A 19,411-nucleotide genomic window follows, 5' to 3' on the forward strand; every position below is an offset into this window, starting at 1 on the left:
ATAAATAATTTAATTAAGTTAAAAAATATTTTATAGTTATACTTTTTACTTAGAAAAAGTGCCATGGTAACCAAAACTTTGTCAAAATATAATAAAAATAAATTAAAGCTGTAATTAAAGCTAACGCTACATTTTATAGGTAACACTTTATAATTACTGAAATTAAATCAGTAACATTATTTCCTGCTACAGTATGGCCAAAACTGATGTCCTCGGAAAATTATGATTATGAAATTATGAATTGTAACCGATTATGTTGTAGTCAATGTATGCTTTTTCCTGTGGCTTTTTTGTATAGTAAAATAAAACCTGTAGCTGTATAGTTTAACCCCTTTTTTGCCAAATAATTTTGTCAGATACCTTAACCAAGTTTAGTGTTTTGTTCTTCCCTCATATTTCAAATATTTCAAATATAAAATATTTCAAATATACACACAAATATATACACACAAATATATAATATATATATATATATATATATTATATTATATTATATTTGAGAAAATATTTGTCCCTGTAGGACTTTCCACAGAATAAATGGGAACAGTGATCTCATATAATAAGTGTAAGGTTTTTTCTGATATTTTGTTTAATAAAAAAAAAAAAAAAAATGTTATGCCTAATGTCAAGATAACATTTTGGTTGGTGTAATTTAAAACATTCAGTGTCTTTATTCCCTTGAACACAGCAAATGATGTGTTCTTCAATACATGAATGAATTCATGCTTTAGGGGGTAGTGAAAATAAGTACAAAATCTTGGGATAGGATTACATTGATCTTCTAACATTCTGAAGCCAACACTTAAATGTGTTTGTGACTGCAGAAACTGTGACGGTGCACTTGTGGGGTCAATTACATTCAATTTCCATGTAAAATCCAATGAAGTTTAGATTACCTGGAAAACAGTGATATCTCCACGTTATCTTTGACTAAACAACTCTTTTATGTTGTGACAAGGAGAACTCCTGCATTTAGCAGCTCTTTCTTGGGAATGGTGTCAATATTTAACAGAGAAACAGTCGCTTTCTTGCGCTGAGCAGTTGCCTCTCGAGGAAACGTCTGTGAACACACAGCCTTTGTACACACAGTATATTCTAAAAATCCCTGGAAAATATGGAGTGACTCAAAATGTTACTTGGAATTTCCACGCTTTGGTGCAAGCTAAGAAAAGAACAAGAAAAAAAACATGGAGGGGACAAGAAAAGCTGTGGAAATGGAAAATGTACAGGGCAAATTGGGACTTAAACTTTCCAAATCAGGTGGCAAAACACTTGAAAATGTTCACAACAAAAATACTTGAAAGTGTGTCATATAAATGAAATGTCAGATGAAAATAAAATGCACATGCAAACACTTGGATTAACGAATCGGTGATATTCCAGGGTGAAGGTTTGCTTTAACTTATTCACTAAACAAACAATTTCCAAACAAGACACCTGTATTATCTGTATATTTTCAGTACATTAAGAACCAGAAGTCTATGTAGGATGTGGGTTTACTGAATGTTTGAGAGATTGCCAGGATGTGGGTGTGTGACCTTGATGACGAGTGTTATTATCAGTTCTGCACATGATTGGCTCATTCAGGGGCAGAAATAAAGGAGTGAATTTGTAAAGGAAAAAAACAAACACGTTGTTTGTTTGAGGGTGTTTTTCTTCACTTTTTTGCACTGAAATAAAATGATTATATCTCCCAAGCATGTTATTTTCAGATGTTACCAAAAAGACAGTCACAGAACAGGAATTAAAGCTATGATTGCTTTTATTTCTCACTTTTTGGGAGACAATCCATTCACTCCTGAGCACAAAGTTGTAAGGAATTTTGTAGTGGCAAAGAGATCATATCAGACTTATGCATGATTCCCACCCTATAGATATACCATGTCCTCCAGGAAGATGACAAATAAAAATTACATTAGTATATTGGATCTGAAAGATGTTGGCAGAATGACCTTTTATGTTGATCTGAGTTTAGTTTCCTAATGATTTAGTTCGGTCAAATTTTGGTGTAAGTTCTTAACTTAAAAAAAAAAAAAAGCAAAATCAAGCCACCAATCATAATCGTATTCAGAGCAATGCTTTTGGGATAATATTATCCGAATGCTTTAATTGAAAGACTAAGTATGGAGAGAAAAAAAACAGGAAAGCACTCTGGTGAATAGGGCATTGAGTGCCCCATTCTTCAAGGAATAGAATGATGTATGTTTCGTAAAACTAAAATAGAAAGGTCAGATTATATGGAACTTGAAAGGAAAATCCGATTTTTCTTGCAATGTCTCCATGAATAGCAGTGAGGATAAAAGAAAAAGCTTCTGATCTACATCTTTTTTGGTCTGTGTCAAAAATTACGCTTCAGTATAAAATCAAATATTTCTCCAAATGCGACCAATCAGCATGCAGGTTTATTAAGACACCCTCCTGAGGTAGGGTTAACACAGGCCAATGCTTGTTGACCATATGCAACAAAAGCAGAACAATCATGCTGATAAATTAACTCTTGGTTCAGAATGTGTAACAAAATACTAAGCCGGTGGAATATTTCATTTTCAAAAATACACAATCTTAAAGCCTGGAGAATGGCAAGAACCTGTGTTAGCACGTTTGAACTTTTAAATTACACTGTAAGATTTTTATATACACTACCTTTCAAAGATTTGGGGTACATCAAAGTTTTTGGAAGAAGTTTCATGCATGCAAGGTTGCATTTACTTGATCAAAAATACAGTAAAAACAGTGATATTGTGAAAAAAATATCACAATTTCAAATAACTGTTTAAATATATTTTAAAATGTTATTTATTCCTGTGATGGCACTCCAGATACTCCAGTCTTCAGTGTCACATGATCCAGTGTCACAGAAATCATTCCAATATGCGGATTTGCTGCTTCAGAAGGACTTATTATTATCAATGTTGAAAAAAGTTGTGCTGCTTAATATTATTGTGGAAACTACAATAGGCTAAATTTTTTTCAGGATTCTTTGATGACAAAAAAATCTTTTGTAACATTATTCATTTCTTTACTGACACATTGATCAATTCGCTGAATAAAAGTAAAAAATAAAATAATATACAGTATAAATAACTATATATATATATATAACTATATATATATATGAAGAGTTCAGATGCAAAAGCCTCTAAATGCCATCTGAAATTTTCTTATAGAATGATCATTTTTATCAAGCTTGTATATTTAAATTCAATAATTTCACTTAAATGGCAATGAAGATTACCTATTAATTGTCATTTAAGTGAAATTACTGAACTTAAATATACAAGCTTGATAAAAATGATCATTCTATAAGAAAATTTCAGATGGCATTTAGAGGCTTTTGCATCTGAACTCTTCATATATATATATATATATATATATATATATATATATATTTCTACTAACCCCAAATTTTTGAACAGTAATATATGTTTTTTAAAGGGCTATTTTTAACTGTAATTTTCCAGTAGGTATAACATTATCATGATGACACATTAGGATATACAGTATATCATATCGCAAGGTACTTGCCAATTCCCAGCAATACCTTGGGCAACCATGACATCAAATGATCATCTATGACTACAGTACAAAAATATAACATGGATAATGAGCAAATAAAACATACTCAAAAAGCATTCAGTTACAAACTCCCATGACACAAACACAAGATGCAAAACATCTCAGACACCTATAAAGGAATAGTTCACCCAAAAATGAAAATTCTGTAATCATTTACTCACCAACATGCTGTTCCAAAATCATATGGCTTTCTTTCTTCTGTGGAACACAAAAAAAGATACCTCAAATGTCAGTTAACATCCGAGGTTTGACACCAGTTGACGTTCCTGTCACTGGTTGATATGGTCTGTGTATGCGTGCTTTGATCAATGATGTGAAAGTAAAATAGCCTAAACTTTCAGAAGACTTAGAATATTCCAGTTGAGTTGAATTGATACACTTCATACTAAAAATAAAGGTTCTTTAAATGGTTCCATGAAGAACCTTTAACACATCCATGTAAGCTTTCCATTGGAAAAAAGGTTCTTAGTGGAAAAAGGTTTTTATGATTCACACTAAGACCGAAATTGTTCTCGCTGGAAGGTTCTTGAGGAACCTAAAATGGTTCTTCTAAAAATAAAAATAAATAAAAATGTGGAACCTTTATTTTTACCTGTTTACCTATTGTACCTATTTTTCCTTAATAGTTTTGAGCTTGACAGGTTTGGACCCCATTGATTTTAATATATGGAAAAAAACAGCTGCAACATTCTTCTTAATATCTTCTTTTGTGTTCCACAGAAGAACGAAAATCGAGTTTGGAACAACATGAGGTTGAGTTGTTCATTTTATTCACTACTACACCTTGAGGTGTTCTGTACATCTGAGGCATATAACTGTTAGCAACCCACAGATTTCGGTGTAGGTCAGTGTGCCTCACACATGCTGCTCACTCGCTCTTTAAAAATTGACCGTAGAATATCTACAGGCCATAAACTTGTCAGGTGCTCGATGAAGGACACTTAACATTGTTATGATATTTTTCGTATTATCAGGATAGTTCTCCCAAAAATGATAATTATGTCACTTTACAATTTACTCACCCTCATGATATCCCAAACCTGTAAGACTTTCTGTGGAACACGGAAGATATTTAGAAAAATGTCTATTGTGATATGTCAATGGAGTGCAGTGTTGTTTTGGTCCCCATTGACTTTCATTAAACAGAATATCTTCTTTTGTGTTCCAGAGAAGAAAGAAAGTCAAACAACATGGTTTGGGTTGGAACAACGTGTGGGTGAGTAATTAATTACATTTTTGGCTGAACTATCACTTTAAAGTAGTCCTTGGGCACAAGGAGAGGGATCCCAGGCAAATAAATGATCCTAAACTGGACATTAGCACCCCATTATCACTGGGTCTATGATCCATAGAACCACAGCACTTATGGTCATTGTCGTTCACACGGTTCTATACATTATAGGTGTAGTCTGTCAGGTAATCCTTCAGCCGGTTAGGCAAAGGAAGTTCTTGTACTCGCCGTGTGGTTTTATTGATGGCAATACGACACAGATGCTGCAGAGACGGTGTGGCCGTGTACACCGGAGTCGTGAGCAGCAGCTGCACGGTGCCGTTGGATGGGGCGAGAGGGGTAGTCCTGTCCTTACAAGACGTCCGGGACAGCTGCACGTAGTGCTCCACAAGATGGACGACACTGTCGAACTGCTTGAGTTTGGGCTTGACCAGCACCACGGAGTCCAGCTTGAACTTGCCGTCCTTGTATTCAATACGCAGGTTGGTTGGTCCCGCAGATGTCATGGCGGAAATGGTGAAAAGGTAGTCCCTCTGAGAGCTGTCCCGGACCAGAAACGTGCCCTCCGACGTGTCCTGCAGGATCTCCTTGGCTTCGTTGGCTGTCAGGCTGCCCCAATACCAGCCTGCTTCCAAGAAAAGAAGACACACAGATGGTCATACGTATCCTGTTCCACAGTATTTGTTTCAGTCGTTTGCTTGTGTAATATGAGACGCATAATGTTTCCCTCAAAGGACATGCTTACAAAGCCATGACTAATTTGCATCTGATAATACAGCAAAAACCAAGCACTTCCCAAATGAGCTGTTAAATTAACATTAATTAAAAACATTATGGCAACTGTGGCACAGCAGGACTAAACAACACAGCAAATATGTCAACAAAAATTACGCATCTTTCCTGAAATACTGAACTAGACCATCTGACTATTTCATCTTGGGAGTACTTGACATTTTTTTACAGGCAGATGTTTGAGAGATGTTCCCAAAAAAGCTACTCAAATCGTTTTTCTCAGCAACAAACAAACATAAAAATGGATCTCGTTGCAGCATTTTAATTACTGTATCTTGCTTTTCTTTTATATACAGTGCAGAGCTGGACTACATTTGTTTGTGCACTTGAAACCAGAAATGGACACAAGCAATTGAGGGCAAATGTTCTAGCCAGGCCAGGAAATACAACAAAAGCTTCACAGACATGATAATGTCACTCTTTTGTTGCACAAAAGCAAACAGAAAATGTAAACAGTAAAGGCTTTTGTCAGGAAATTCACGTAGTTCCTACTTGCATTGCATTCACTTACATACTTCAAATCAGGGTCAGAAAGGGGGGTTTGTGGGAAAAATGCCACAGAAAGGTATTTGTAACATCTGATATAGTTCTTAATACTGTCTTGAATTTATTGTATTACACTTATTCCCAATCTCCTTATATGGATTAATGCATTTATTAAAGTCAAGTATTGACATAAAAAGGCTAAAAAAAATTAAAACTATAAAAATCCAAAGGTGATGAAAATTGCCCCTTAAAGGAAAAATGCATACTTTTTTGTTGACATTCACCTCTCTTATATTTCTCTCATATACAACACCAAAAAACACACTAGATGCAAATTATATCACATAAATGAATAAATAAACAGCAGTCCTGAAGCAACATTTTCAACCATATGACATTCAAAAAATGAAGCTGCTTTGAAAACATCAACAAACTCTAAAAAACGACCTTTAAACATTTTATTGAAATTGTATAGGCTATAGAGGGTTAATTATCACTTTAAATATTCGCTATTATCACTTTTAACATCACATTTGACGCATTTAAAATAATGATTAGTTTGTTATGTAGGCTATTTGAATCACTGCCTGTGGCTGTGTTTGTACAACATTAATCCAGTCAGTGGTACAGAAACAAATGAATAGAATATGGAAACGAGCAGTAAACGTTTACCAGTGTTTTTAAGGTCTCTCATGGCAGTGGCAATGCGACTCTGTTCGGACTCCGTGACTTGGGTTTCGGTTTGCGATCTTCTTTCATTCTCGATGCTTTCCGTGGAGTCGGATGAGTGACAGGTCATTGGAGAACCGCGTTCTGCATCCAGTCAATGTCTATAATTATCCCTCAAAGACGACTGACTCTTACAATCAACCAAAACATGTGAGAAGTCTTCCAAAGCGCCCGTGGATTTTGTTTGGCTGCGCGGATCTGAAAAAGACATACATGTTTTAGACGACAGAGTGTGTTTCATTATTAAAGAGAATATAACATGTGTTGTAACATGTTTTGTTTCAAGGTCTGTAACGATGACGCTATTTTGTCTTTCAAACGTTGATAATATTCCCATAGGCTAAAACTGGGAATTAAAGTTGTTTATCTCTGAACTGTGTAAATTAACGTATAGTAGCCTACAAAGAGTGCTATTGTTACAATCTTCCACCTGTTTGTAACACTATACGTGGTCGTTTTACATTTTTGTGGTAATTCTGGTAATCAAACCATCATGATCCCACATCACCCGCATTTCCTTTTAAACATTTAAAGGGGTTATGAACTGCATTTTTTTATATAATTTTATAATGTTTCCTGGGGTGCACTTATAATGTTAGTATGATTTTTACTTCAAAAATTGCCATCATTTAGAAATAAAAGACCATTTCGACTCTGGTTTTAGCCCTATGATGGAAGGGGCGTGTCCGATGTGAGAGTTAAATGTAAACGCACACTGACATGATTGGCTAGAATCTTTGCATATGAAATAAGTAGGCTATAACATGTGGAACTCTGTTGAAACAATAGGCTATTACTACGTTTTTACTGTCTATTACAGCTGTAGAGCTTATCGTGATAACTCCCATTGCATGAAAGTTTGCAGTGATGAGCATCGCAGCCAATGACAGACATGTCTGTTGAGCGCATGAATGCAGTGATCTCGTCATTTCCTTATATTCGCATTGATTTGATGTAAATAAGAAATTCACAGCCCGATCTCACGGGAAAACGTAAAAATTCTACGAGGTGGCTTATTCGTACGAATTCATACGACCTGACTCGTGCATATCGCAAAATCGTACATATTTTATGAATTCATACGAATGACCTACCCCTGACACCGCCCCTAAACCTACCCATCACGTGGGTTTAGACAAATCGTACAAATTCGTACGAGTGAGGTCGTACGAATTAGTACGAATTAGCCAACTTTTTATCATTCGTACGAATTCGTACGAATTGGTCGTGAAATAGCGTTGGAAATTCACTGTGCAGTATAGACAGCGTTTTAGCGAGAGCACAGAATTCAGTCATTGACAGCTCCAGCGATTATAAAGGGAGGGTTCATTGATCGCTTTCTGTATTTAATTTAATCACAATTTAATAGCAGATTATTTTCATGCTACTATCGAGAAACAATGTGAAGTTGCCGGTTTAGTTTACATTGAAAAACAATGGAAAAGTAGGGCATTGGATTGGAAAAACGCGTTCTGTGTGAACGTCTCCTTACATCACACTATTATGTCATAATGTGACAGAATCTGAAACTAGTCATTTTTGGAGCTTGGTTTCAATAAAAGCTGTTTTTGGACTGACAGGGATGTTTTGAGTTCTGAAACTTACAGGATGTTTTTATACAACTTTTTATCATGTCAAAAAAGCAAGGACAATTTTATTTCTCAATTCATGACCCCTTTAATTCAACCTGTCCACTAAAACGTTCAAAATAACATACAATTTGAAACAAATAGAAATTCACTAAACACAGACAGTTAGCAGCTAAGTTCAGCTAAACACAGCACAGACAGTGTGTGCGTGTTAGTCACTCACAACAATTATGGTAAGTGTAGCAACACTCTTCTGTTTTGTTCAATATTTGTGTGTCCAGCAGAATGGAAAGTGTTTCAACCCTTCCTGTCTATTTAGACATTTTTTATAGTTTTTAACACGTAACCTAGATGAAAAGCTTATGTGAATGTTTTAGTGGCTATTAGTTCTGCCATGCATTTAACATAGGCTACATTATCATGATCGCAAAAGAAGTTATAAGGAATAGCCTATATGAAATTACTCTTTCTTCTTACCTCCAAATTGTTTTTGTCCAGTAAATCCTTTAAATTACAGCCTTACAGCTTCTACTGTCACCTCACTCAGGAGGGTGGTGCTCACATTGGAAAGCGATTTCACCCATGTAGCTCATTTCTAATTGGTTATTTGAAATACACTCATAAAGTGATAAATGAAAGTGGCCATTACGTGTTAATCTCCTTTTAATAATACAAAGGTCAGCCATAACTGCTATTATTTTGTTCTGTTGTTGTTTTTTAATTGGATAAAATAACGAAATGACAATCGTCATGAGCTTCATAAACGTCATAAATATTCCGTCCTTATTTCGTGTGAATGGTTCATTGCGCACGTGCATGAGGAATACAAAACAAAGGCTGCCTTTAAGAGACGGCAAATACGCAGAACTGCCTTTCCTAGGAAACAGCATTGACAGCTCCTGGTAAATGATAGTGTGACAAATAAGATCAACGAAAGTATTTTCTACAAAACGTGTGAATTAAAATACTTCTACATGCGCGAATCCTTTGATGTAGCTGCTATCTGAGACATAATGAAGCACAAGAAATAAAGCAGAACATATTTTGAACATAAACTTGAGCCCGAAAGGCGACAGTCGGAGAAAGCGCACATCACTTACCTTTTGTCTAAGTGAAAGCAATAAGCAATTAAGTCCAGCGCGTTTCGCGTTACAGACGTTCAATAGCACCATGATTTAGACCCATCATTTATTAATGGGAAACACTGATCGGTTCACTGTCAGACGACCAGCTCGCCCTGATGCTCAGCAGGTCGGGACGCGTTTTTCCTTGTATTCGCATTGATTCTCTCGGCAGCGACACTCCACTCTGTCCACAAACGTCCAAACGCGTTAAAGCGCGCGCCAAGCGAGCAGGACACATATAATTACTCTCTCCAGCAGTTTAGCGATATTCCAACGAATCTTTTTTTCTGCTTTGTGTGTGTGTGTGTGTGTGTATGTGTGTGCGCTCGTCGTTAACGACTTAATCCTCATTTAAAATGACTGGTATACAAAAGACTAATTTCCAGGAACTTTCCAGGAATCGTATCACGTGGTCAGAAACGCGAGCGCTCTCTTAAGGTCGTGTCAACTAGCTATATTGTTGTTTTTGTTTATTTGTTTGTTTTGTTAAGACACATATATTTATCACAATCCACGCTACATGTAATTTTAATTGTATTAAAAAAAAATTATGTTTATATGCCTTTTGATGTAAAGAATATTTTTCAATATTACCATAATAAGATATTTGTAATTTCTTTAGGCTATATAAAAGCAATGAAATACAAGAGACGGACAATTAAATAGGCTACTGCCATACGTCCAATGTCGCATACCCCAAATATAGCCTATTTTTTATTGTTTATTCTTTCTTTCTATATGTTTATTTATTTTTTTAAACATCTGTGATTGGCATTTTTTTATAGAATTCACTAAAAAGGAATTTACAGTGGTTGCTTTTCAAGATCCGAGAGCGAGTCACAGCGTGACAAGTGCCACCTTAAACCAGGAATTTATTGCCTATGACAAAACATAATTATAAAAAGCTGTATTTAACTTGTGTGTGGAAACCAAAAATCACATCAACAGCATATATATATATATATATATATATATGTATATGTATAAAGAGAGAGAGAGAGAGAGAGAGAGAGAGAGAGAGAGAGAGAGAGAGTAGTGTAAAATTCATTAGGCCTATGTTAAGAATGTCTATCAATAAAATTGGCAGAATAACCTTCCCACATGTGTAAGAGGCATTACAATCCCTAAAGACAACAGTGGATTATAGCTGTCAGAGGTGAGTCAGGTGACTGTAGGTCTGATGCCTCAGATGACCTTGCTCGGGCTACAGGCTGCTTCTCTCATGGAGACAAATTGTTTGCTTGTTAATTTTAGGGACAAGGTCATGTTAAACCAATTATTTGAGCTTTTAAAATGAATGAAATTGTGGCCGAACATCCTCTTCTTTAGATCAAATTAAGAGAACCTGGAAGGAAAATCTTGGCAGACCAATCTCAGATACATTGGAACGTGTTCTTGCTTATTCAGTTTGAAATCATTTTAAGTGCACATATAAGGCTCATATATGTCAAAAGTTAAATTAGCTAAAATCTACCCTGGAACTGACCCCATGTATAATATATGTCTATGTTCACAGGTTCTAGACATGTTTTTAAGGCTCTTTCAGCAGTTCTGCAGCACAGAGCCAGATCCTATACAGCATTGGAATTGCCCCTGGTTATTAGTTATTAGCAAAATTACATCCATGTACTTTCTATCTATCTATCTATCTATCTATCTATCTATCTATCTATCTATCTATCTATCTATCTATCTATCTATCTATCTATCTATCTATCTATCTATCTATCTATCTATCTATCTATCTATCTATCTATCTATCTATCTATCTATCTATCTATCTATCTATGAAATACAATTTCTTGCCTCCATCTTAAAATGATCAAATACTCGTTAAGATGCTCTGAATGTTTTTTAAGATCTGGCCCCAATTTGTATTATTTTGATTGTTCTAAATAATGCCATATTGTTGACTGAATATCTCCCTTCCCTAAATGGAAGTCAAAGCAGTGGATTGTATTTATTTAGGCTATTACAGTAATTTAGTTAGTTAGTAGCCTAAGTTAGTGTCTATATCCTACATGTTTTTACATAAGTGTATGTGTGTACGCATGCAGATAGATACTATTTTGCAATATCTTATGAAAATTACTGGCCAGCAAGGATGTAATCTCGGGAAACAGTTGGTGAGGGTTGAGAGATTGTGTCGAATGCGATTTGTATCGAAAAATAACAAATACAAATTTGAGAACGAGATTGCTATGAAATATTATTAAATAATCCTAAAATCCTGTTCTGTAATTGTTCACTTTTTTTCGCTTTGGTTATACATCTCTGGGGTTAAAGAAGTTGATAATTCTGGCTGCCTTATAGCCTCCTCTTCTGGTCATCGAAGACCTTCACAGTGTAAAGTAGCGATATGGAGAAGGATGTAAAGTTGACTTGAACTATTGCAAAAAAAAAAAAAAAACATAAACAAATAAAAGAAAAATGTGTGAGGTGCAAAGAATTGTTACCGCTATTTCTTTCTTTTTTTTAAATACATAAATATTTGACCTATGCTTTAATTGTTAAATTGAGTGACCACACATTTTATGTAAGATCTTTCTGTTTTTTGTTTTTTTTTATGTGAAAAAATAAAGCATATTATAATAAATACCAAAATAGTTATCTTTGGCCTACCTGAAAATGGAATAAATGGAATGGATTTATTTTACGAAAAACCATAAAAACCATAAACGACACAGACGATTGTCCTCCAGGCCGGCAGGGGGCAGTGGCTCAGCAGACGTCCTGACTACTGTTTGACGTCACGCACGCGGCAAAAACAAAAATGACTTCCTTGCCGCTTTTCACCAAAGTGTAGATTTTATTTTTTATGCACAATTTAGTGACACAAACGCTATAATTTTCAGAAATACACAAATACGAGGATATATATTTTTTAATTAGCAGCCGTTGATTATTCGCGTACTAAAGGTGAGCATTTTGATGTTTATTATCGTTTCGCTGGAGCTTCAGTGCTGTGAAGCTGTTACTAAGTTAATGTTTAAACGGTTTAAATTAAATATAACTTAACAGTGTAACAGTGAATCTGAGTGGTTATAATAAACTTCAAATGTAATGTTAATAGTAATAATACAGATCTATTTTTTTATGCTTGTAGTTATACAGCTTGCAAATCTCATGTTTACACTTTACTGTTACTTTAAAAATAACATATAATGTTATGTAAACTAGTTTTCTTTGTCTGTGACTGTACAGTACCATAGTAAAACAAAGCTTTGCTATTCAAAGACAACATGCCATGTTCTTTTACTATTCAAAATATAATCACTTTTAAGCATTCTTAATATTTTTGGTGGATGGCAGTTATTTGTTATTATGAATGATAAAAATGAACTATAATGCCTGTTAAAACGATCATTTATAGGGTGTTTTGGAAGTACATGGCCATGGATTCTGCAGAGACGAGATACGCCCATCTACTGCAACCCCTGCGGGACCTCACCAAGAACTGGGACATTGACCTGGCCAGCCAGCTCGGAGAGTATCTTGAGGAGGTGAGAAAACACATTGAGATCAAGCACCATCTCAATGATTTAAATGTGCCTTTTTTCTGTCCCAGAGTCTCATTGTTGCTGTTTTTGACAGCTGGACCAGATGACCATTTCATTTGATGGTGGGAAAACCATGATGAACTTTGCAGAGGCTGCACTTTTAATTCAAGGATCAACGTGCATCTATGGCAGAAAGGTAAATTATGCTTTATGTTTGCAATACAGTAATTCATTTCACTAAAATATAAGTTTAGTGATTTTCCAAATGATAAGTACATTATCAGAGACATCTAGCTCTCATATAGCTTAATATTGTAAGGACATTTTTTAGGTATGATCGCTTATTTATTTACTTAGTTACTTTATTTAATTTACAGATTACACACTATTTGGAAAATTTGACAGTTTTGTATGTTAGTTCAGAGTTGGAATTGGCTTTAATGTTATTTGATGCATTAACCAACATTAACTAATGAAACCGTGCTGTTAAATGTTTTATGAAATTAACATAGATTTAAGAGGGCACTTTTTTCTTTACAATATTATTCCGAATATTTAGGTGGAGCTCCTTCACACTCTGGTGTTTCAAACATTGGACTACATCTCTAACAAAAACAAGAAGTAGGTGTTATTGCCTTTGACCTCAAATTTCCGTTTATTCTGTTGAATTGGTTTGTGACATGCTATTTGTGTTTATCTCAACAGACGTGATAAACAAGGTTCTTCATCAGATAACCAAGAAAAAGCCCATTCAGGCAATGAAGGCGACGACTGTGAGGTGTGTAAATTAGGATTAACACTTGTTACCCTAAACACAACTTAACGTTTTATAAATCTGTGAGTAAAAAGATTTGTTTTGATGCAGTTTGATGAGATTGAACAGGATGAGGATGTCAACTCTCAGAATATAACAATGAAAGATCCAACAGAGGTGAGTTGGGTTTCTCCCCGTCAAAGTTTTTGTTTCTACAATTTAATGGGTATATGAACATCAACATTATTCTTATTTTGTCTCTCTTGACTGAGTAAGATTTAAATATGAGATATGCTTATGATATTAAGTAATATTACTAATTTTGTAAATGTTCTGCAGATTAAGGTGTTGTTTTGCTTAACTTGCATAGCAATTGATGTGCTTTTTTCTGGGTCTAATTATTCCTTATTCTTCTTTAGCCTGTGAAGATTATCCGTCTCCCTCCTGAGTCTCTCATTCCTGCCGAATCACATGAGAAACAGAAATACCCCCTTCTCAGGTAAAGACACTCTGACCCACACAGACAAATAAAAAGTTTTCACACTTTTACACTGTTCCATCTATAATATGATTGGTCGTACAGCCCAGCAGTACCAATTCAGTCCTCTTGCTCTTCAGGAGAATATTGTCTGGCTCAGTTGCAGGAAATGATGTTCGTACTTAAAAGAACTCAAATGTTTGTTAATCGTTATCCTCTAGTCATAAAGGGGAGCTTCTTGGCAGCTGTAAGGATTTTCGGATTAATAATTTCCCCACGGATGAAGCGGGATTGATGCGTCTGGGCTCTTCCCACGCTCACTTCCTCAAGGAGGTTGCAGAAATCCAGCACAATTTCTCTGTACATGCACCTGTGCCTTTACAGACAGGTGAGGACACAGACTTCTTGTGTGTGGCAATCTGTACCAATGTTTTGCTTTGCATAATTTTTTATTTTACAAAAAAATACCACTAATTGTCACAAAAATGCTAAGCAGCACAACTGTTGTCATCATTGATAATAATAGCTGTTTCTTGAGCTGCAAATCTACATATTAGAATGATTTCTGAAGCATAATGTGGCACTGAAGACTGGAGTAATTCAGTAAAGTAAATTCAGCTTTGCCATCACAGGAATAAATTACATTTAAAAAAAAAATAAAGTAGAAAACAGTTATTTTAATTATAGCAATATTTCACTATATTACTGGTTTTACTGTATTTTATTTCAAATTAATCAGCATTGGTGGATGAGCATAAGAGACTCCTTTCAAAAAATCATTTAAACATCTTACTGAACTGACCCCAAACTTTTGAATGATGATGTGCCTAAACCATATTCATATTTCAAGACTAACGAATTTGCACACTCTGGTCTATTTTGTTTTTATCTAATTAATATCATGTGGTGTTTAGAAGGGGTTGCTGAGGTTGATGGTGGTTACGATGAAGAAGATGGTGGCGCTGAGGTTCTTCCTCCACTGGAAGATCATGGGATGGAGGTGGAGTCTGAAGAGTGGGTAGAAAGGCATCAGGTACCCGAACGCTTTGTGATTGAATGTTGACGTTTGGCATTCAAGAAAAGCTCTGTTCAATGTAAAGTTTTTGTTCCCTTTTATTTGTTCTAGGGCCCGAGTGAGGGGAGGATGCTGAGACCGAGACCTGAAGTACAGCCAATTTCAGAGGAAGCTAAGCAACCCAAGGTATAGAGTGCTGCACTGACTTAAAATGCTCTCTTTTCATCACACGTACACTTAATCAAGTAGTAGTGCCTGTTAAATTATCCTTTCATGATGTTGTCATAATCATAGCCTCACAAAACAATTGCATGTGCATATTCTAGGAGAGTGTGGACCCTTGGAAATGGCACGACTCATATGCTGTGTTTGGGGAGGACAAACCTCTCAAAATAGGTGTGTGCTCAATCTGAAGTCCCTCAGGATGGGTGTATTGACCTTAAAATAACTCAATTAATTATTCTTTTTCAATGTGACTTTTTGCTGTTTGGAGTTTTATTTTCTTCTCTGCTCTCTAGGCAAGTGTTATAAAGTGCCAGCAGGTCTTGAAGAGTCTGGAAAAAGGAAGAGGAAGGGTCCTTCAAAACTGCAGGACTTTGGCAGCTGGTACTCTAAAGCTTGTAAGTTATATTTATCAGGCTGTTGAAAAGGAATAGACTACATATTTTTCTTGTAAATCTAAGAGAAGTTGTTATTTTCTTTTACAGTTGAGACTTCGGATCGCAAGCTTAAGAATGGACCTACTTATGCTGGTAACAGTCTGAGGCGTTGTGCTATATAAATATATATTGTTGTTATATATATATATATATATATTTGTTTTTTTTTATTGCAGACCTTAATTACATCTTTGTGAGTAAAATGGGTCAGCGTCTGAAAGTACAGAAGCAGATTCTCAGGAAAAGGGTAAGTACAATTTTGTGTTTGTGCGTGCGTGAAGTGGATATCAGTAAAACATATTTTTATAAAATTAATACTTTAATTTAGCAAGAATGCATTCAATTGATAAATGTGACCGTAAAGACGTTTATAATGTTTCTAAATATTTCTATTTCAAATAGATGCTGTTCTTTTGATTTGTCCTTTTCATCAAAAATCCTGAAGAAAAATGTATCATAGTTTCTGCAAAAATATTAAGCAGCAAAGCTATTTTCAACATTGATAAGAATAAGAAGTGTTTCTTGAACTCCAAATCAGCATTTTAGATTGATTTCTGAAGGGTCATGTGACACAAGAGTAATGGCTGCTGAAAATTAAGCTTTGCCATCACAGGAATAAATTACACTTCAAAATATATTAGTATAGAAAACAGTTAATAGTAATATTGTGAAATAGTATTACAATTAACTGTTTTCTATACTAAAATATTTTAAAGTCTAATTTATTCCTATCTATTTGTTTGTACTGTATTTTATATATCAAATAAATGAAGCCTTGAGACTTCTTTCAAAATCATTTACAAAATCTTACCAATCCACAACCTTTTGAACAGTAGTGTATTGTGATGTGTCGTGTAACCCAAGGTATTTTCTATTTAGGGTGTTTTTGTCTCCGATGAGGAGTTAAAGAAAACTTACTTGGAACCAGAGAATCTTGAGGACCAGGTCGAGGTGAACCGGCATCCAGATGTAGAGGGTGAGATGCACACACTAACATGCATGCGTTTAAAATCATCCAACCCTAGATTTGTATTCCCCTGCACTGTCAATTAATTGAAATAGATCATAGAACTATTGTTTAAAATGTACCAAACATAAACATTTTGTGGTATTCCTTACATTTTATTCAGGTGAGGACTTTTCAGATCAGGAACATGACGACTTTGGTGATGAACTTGAACCTGCCGATCACCTCGGAGAACAGGAGCAAATTTTCCAAGACTTGCATATGAGCCGGATGAGTTATGAAGATCTGGTCAAGAAGAGTGTGGTATGAGAGCTTACAACTGATTTCCATCAGAATAATGATACATTAATTGGCAGTGGTAGTATATTCATACTGATTTCTCTGTATGTAGGATCTGTTTCTGGTGAACTCTCAGAAGTATGCGCAGGAGACGGCGTTGTCTCGAAGAGTCAAAGAGTGGGAGGATGGAATCAACCCTCATCTTGCTGCCCAGGTAATGTGGCATGATGTGACCGATTCTAATGTTTCCAAAAATGCACAGCATAAAGAAGAATAAATATAGAGAACTACCGGTTGCAATTTTTGTGTACAGGAGACTCGTCTTGCTTTTGACATCCATGAGTATGGAGACAGAATTGTCCAGGCACTCTCTAGCGTGGGGATGAAAAAATCGTTTGCCTTCGTTGTCGAAGGCAAGGAGAACACAGAAGCCTGCAGATACATGCTCGCTGCGCTACAGCTGGTGAGTAAAGCTGGTACACGGAGCAATGACTGCTGGTACTACTAACCAGTGAGGCCATGATTGAATTGAAACAAGTGAACGAATTAGTCAATCGTGGCCACGATTTACTAATAATAGAGCACAAATTCTTAATTCGTGGGAATTAATTCTTAAAGGGATACTCCACTTTTTTTGGAAATAGGCTCATTTTACAACTCCCCCAGAGTTAAACAGTTGAGTTTTACCGTTTTCGAATCCATTCAGCCGATCTCCGGGTCTGGGGGTACCACTTTTAGCATAGCTTAGCATAGATCATTGAATCGGACAGGACCATTAGCATCTCTCTCAAAAAAATTACCAAAGAGTTTCAATATTTTTCCTATTTAAAACTTGACTCTTCTGTAGTTACATCGTGTACTCAGACCAGAGGAAAATGTAAAGTTGCGATTTTCTAGGCTGATATGGCTAGGAACTATACTCTCATTCCTGCGTAATAATCAAGAAACTTTGCTGCCATACCATGGGTGCAGCAGGCGTAATGATATGACGCAGCTCCTGAAAATAGGTCTAATAGGTTAGACAAACTTAGTCCCGGTCACGTTAGAAGTTACCGAGCTGGGGACTATTTCCAGGCGCTGCGTCATATCATTACGCCTGCTGGACTCATGGTACAGCAGAAAAGTTTCTTGATTATTACGCAGGAATGAGAGTATAGTTCCTAGCCATATCAGCCTAGAAAATCGCAACTTTCATTTTCCGTCGGTCTTTGTACACGATGTAACTCTGGGGGAGTTGTAAAATGAGCCTATTTCCAAAAAAAGTGGAGTATCCCTTTAATTCGTGGCCACTGTATGTATATTTTTGTCTGCATGTGATGTGCAGGGCTCTGTACATTTAAGATAAAATGACGCTACTTTTCTATTACAGGCCAATGATTACACAGTGGAGATTGACAAGAAGGAGGGACTTGAAGACAGCGTAGATACAATGGAACTCACATTACTGACTACACAGAGGGCTCATGAACGTCTCAAAACCTACAACGCACCTTCTGCTACAGATATTCCCTGACCTTTTACTTTTGTTTATTGCTTATCATTTCTTCCCTTTGGCCCCAAACAGAAGCTCTTTATCACAGACAACATCAAAGAGATAAAAATCACACAAAGACTTTCTATGCTTTTCTATCTAGGCATTTTGGTCTCATAATTCAAACATGTATACTGATATTCAGCACTGCTCTTGCATTTGAATTTGGTCTTTAAACACGCATGGATGAATCTGAGTCCCGAGATGAAGAAATAACTGATGTTTTGACATAAACTGCAATGCAAATGAGACCTGCTTTTCATTTTTTAAGAAGCTAAAGTCATATTTCATGTGTAAAATTATGAGAAAAGTCTGTACAATTGTCTGTTTTATATACATTCTGGACACATCACCCCCAAGTAAACTGTCTGTACAGTTTCTAAGCCATTTTTATATAATTATAGAAGAATCACACATAAAAATTAAAAACTAGCCTAGTGCTGCAAAAAAGTCATTTTTGTGTTTGATGCAAGTTAAAATCAGATGCCACAAACATTTAGCAGTTAAAAGTATGACATCAGATCTGTTTCTGGATTTTTGTGAGTTTGTGTTATAGTGTGGCTAAATAACATTCCTCGGTTTGTGCTATTATATGTAGTTTTAATGGACTGACTGTGTTTAAAGAAATAACACACTTCTATCAATTTATACTATTATAGTATTTAGGAATGTTTTTAATTAGCTTTTAATATTTTCAGTTT

The 19,411-nt window shown here is 35.5% G+C and overlaps 2 protein-coding genes across 7 annotated transcripts; one reads left to right on the forward strand and one right to left on the reverse strand.

The window, feature by feature from the left end:
* Positions 1-1,744: 1,744 nt before the first annotated feature.
* Positions 1,745-9,907, reverse strand: socs2 (suppressor of cytokine signaling 2). 3 transcript variants are annotated; one of them, XR_014205611.1, is made up of 4 exons: positions 9,504-9,907; positions 6,758-7,012; positions 3,347-5,435; positions 1,745-3,102 (listed from the first exon to the last, which is right to left on the reverse strand). XR_014205611.1 is itself a non-coding variant. In XM_082167865.1 (3 exons), the coding sequence occupies exons 2-3, from the start codon at positions 6,882-6,884 to the stop codon at positions 4,966-4,968; spliced, it is 597 nt and encodes a 198-aa protein (XP_082023991.1). In that variant the 5' UTR covers positions 6,885-7,012; positions 9,504-9,907; the 3' UTR covers positions 1,745-4,965. The 3 variants fall into 3 exon arrangements, 2 of the variants coding, with proteins under 2 accessions (XP_082023991.1, XP_082023992.1); XM_082167865.1 differs by having other exon boundaries at positions 1,745-5,435; XM_082167866.1 differs by having other exon boundaries at positions 1,745-5,432; positions 9,504-9,902.
* Positions 9,908-12,260: 2,353 nt separating this feature from the next.
* Positions 12,261-19,164, forward strand: ncaph2 (non-SMC condensin II complex, subunit H2). 4 transcript variants are annotated; one of them, XM_082166190.1, is made up of 19 exons: positions 12,261-12,446; positions 12,901-13,030; positions 13,122-13,223; positions 13,587-13,648; positions 13,733-13,805; positions 13,893-13,958; positions 14,201-14,280; positions 14,481-14,647; positions 15,177-15,292; positions 15,386-15,460; positions 15,601-15,670; positions 15,793-15,894; positions 15,982-16,026; positions 16,110-16,180; positions 16,813-16,909; positions 17,064-17,203; positions 17,292-17,393; positions 17,493-17,642; positions 18,549-19,164. In XM_082166190.1, the coding sequence occupies exons 2-19, from the start codon at positions 12,917-12,919 to the stop codon at positions 18,690-18,692; spliced, it is 1,776 nt and encodes a 591-aa protein (XP_082022316.1). In that variant the 5' UTR covers positions 12,261-12,446; positions 12,901-12,916; the 3' UTR covers positions 18,693-19,164. The 4 variants fall into 4 exon arrangements, with proteins under 4 accessions (XP_082022316.1, XP_082022317.1, XP_082022315.1 ...); XM_082166191.1 differs by having other exon boundaries at positions 13,131-13,223; positions 15,174-15,292; XM_082166189.1 differs by having other exon boundaries at positions 12,262-12,446; positions 15,174-15,292.
* Positions 19,165-19,411: the final 247 nt, after the last annotated feature.

The sequence above is a fragment of the Leuciscus leuciscus genome, assembly GCF_965113295.1.
Source record: "Leuciscus leuciscus genome assembly, chromosome: 4".
NCBI lineage: Eukaryota > Metazoa > Chordata > Actinopteri > Cypriniformes > Leuciscidae > Leuciscus > Leuciscus leuciscus.

Excerpts from the sequence above, each read along its gene's own strand:
- socs2 (XM_082167865.1), bottom strand. The coding sequence starts at position 6,884 with ATGACCTGTCACTCATCCGACTCCACGGAAAGCATCGAGAATGAAAGA. Across the intron at positions 5,436-6,757 it reads GAGAGACCTTAAAAACACTG|CAGGCTGGTATTGGGGCAGC; the intron begins GTAAACGTTTAC and ends TTTTCTTGGAAG.
- ncaph2 (XM_082166189.1), top strand. The coding sequence starts at position 12,917 with ATGGCCATGGATTCTGCAGAGACGAGATACGCCCATCTACTGCAACCC. Across the intron at positions 13,031-13,121 it reads TCGGAGAGTATCTTGAGGAG|CTGGACCAGATGACCATTTC; the intron begins GTGAGAAAACAC and ends TGTTTTTGACAG. Across the intron at positions 16,181-16,812 it reads AGCAGATTCTCAGGAAAAGG|GGTGTTTTTGTCTCCGATGA; the intron begins GTAAGTACAATT and ends TTTTCTATTTAG.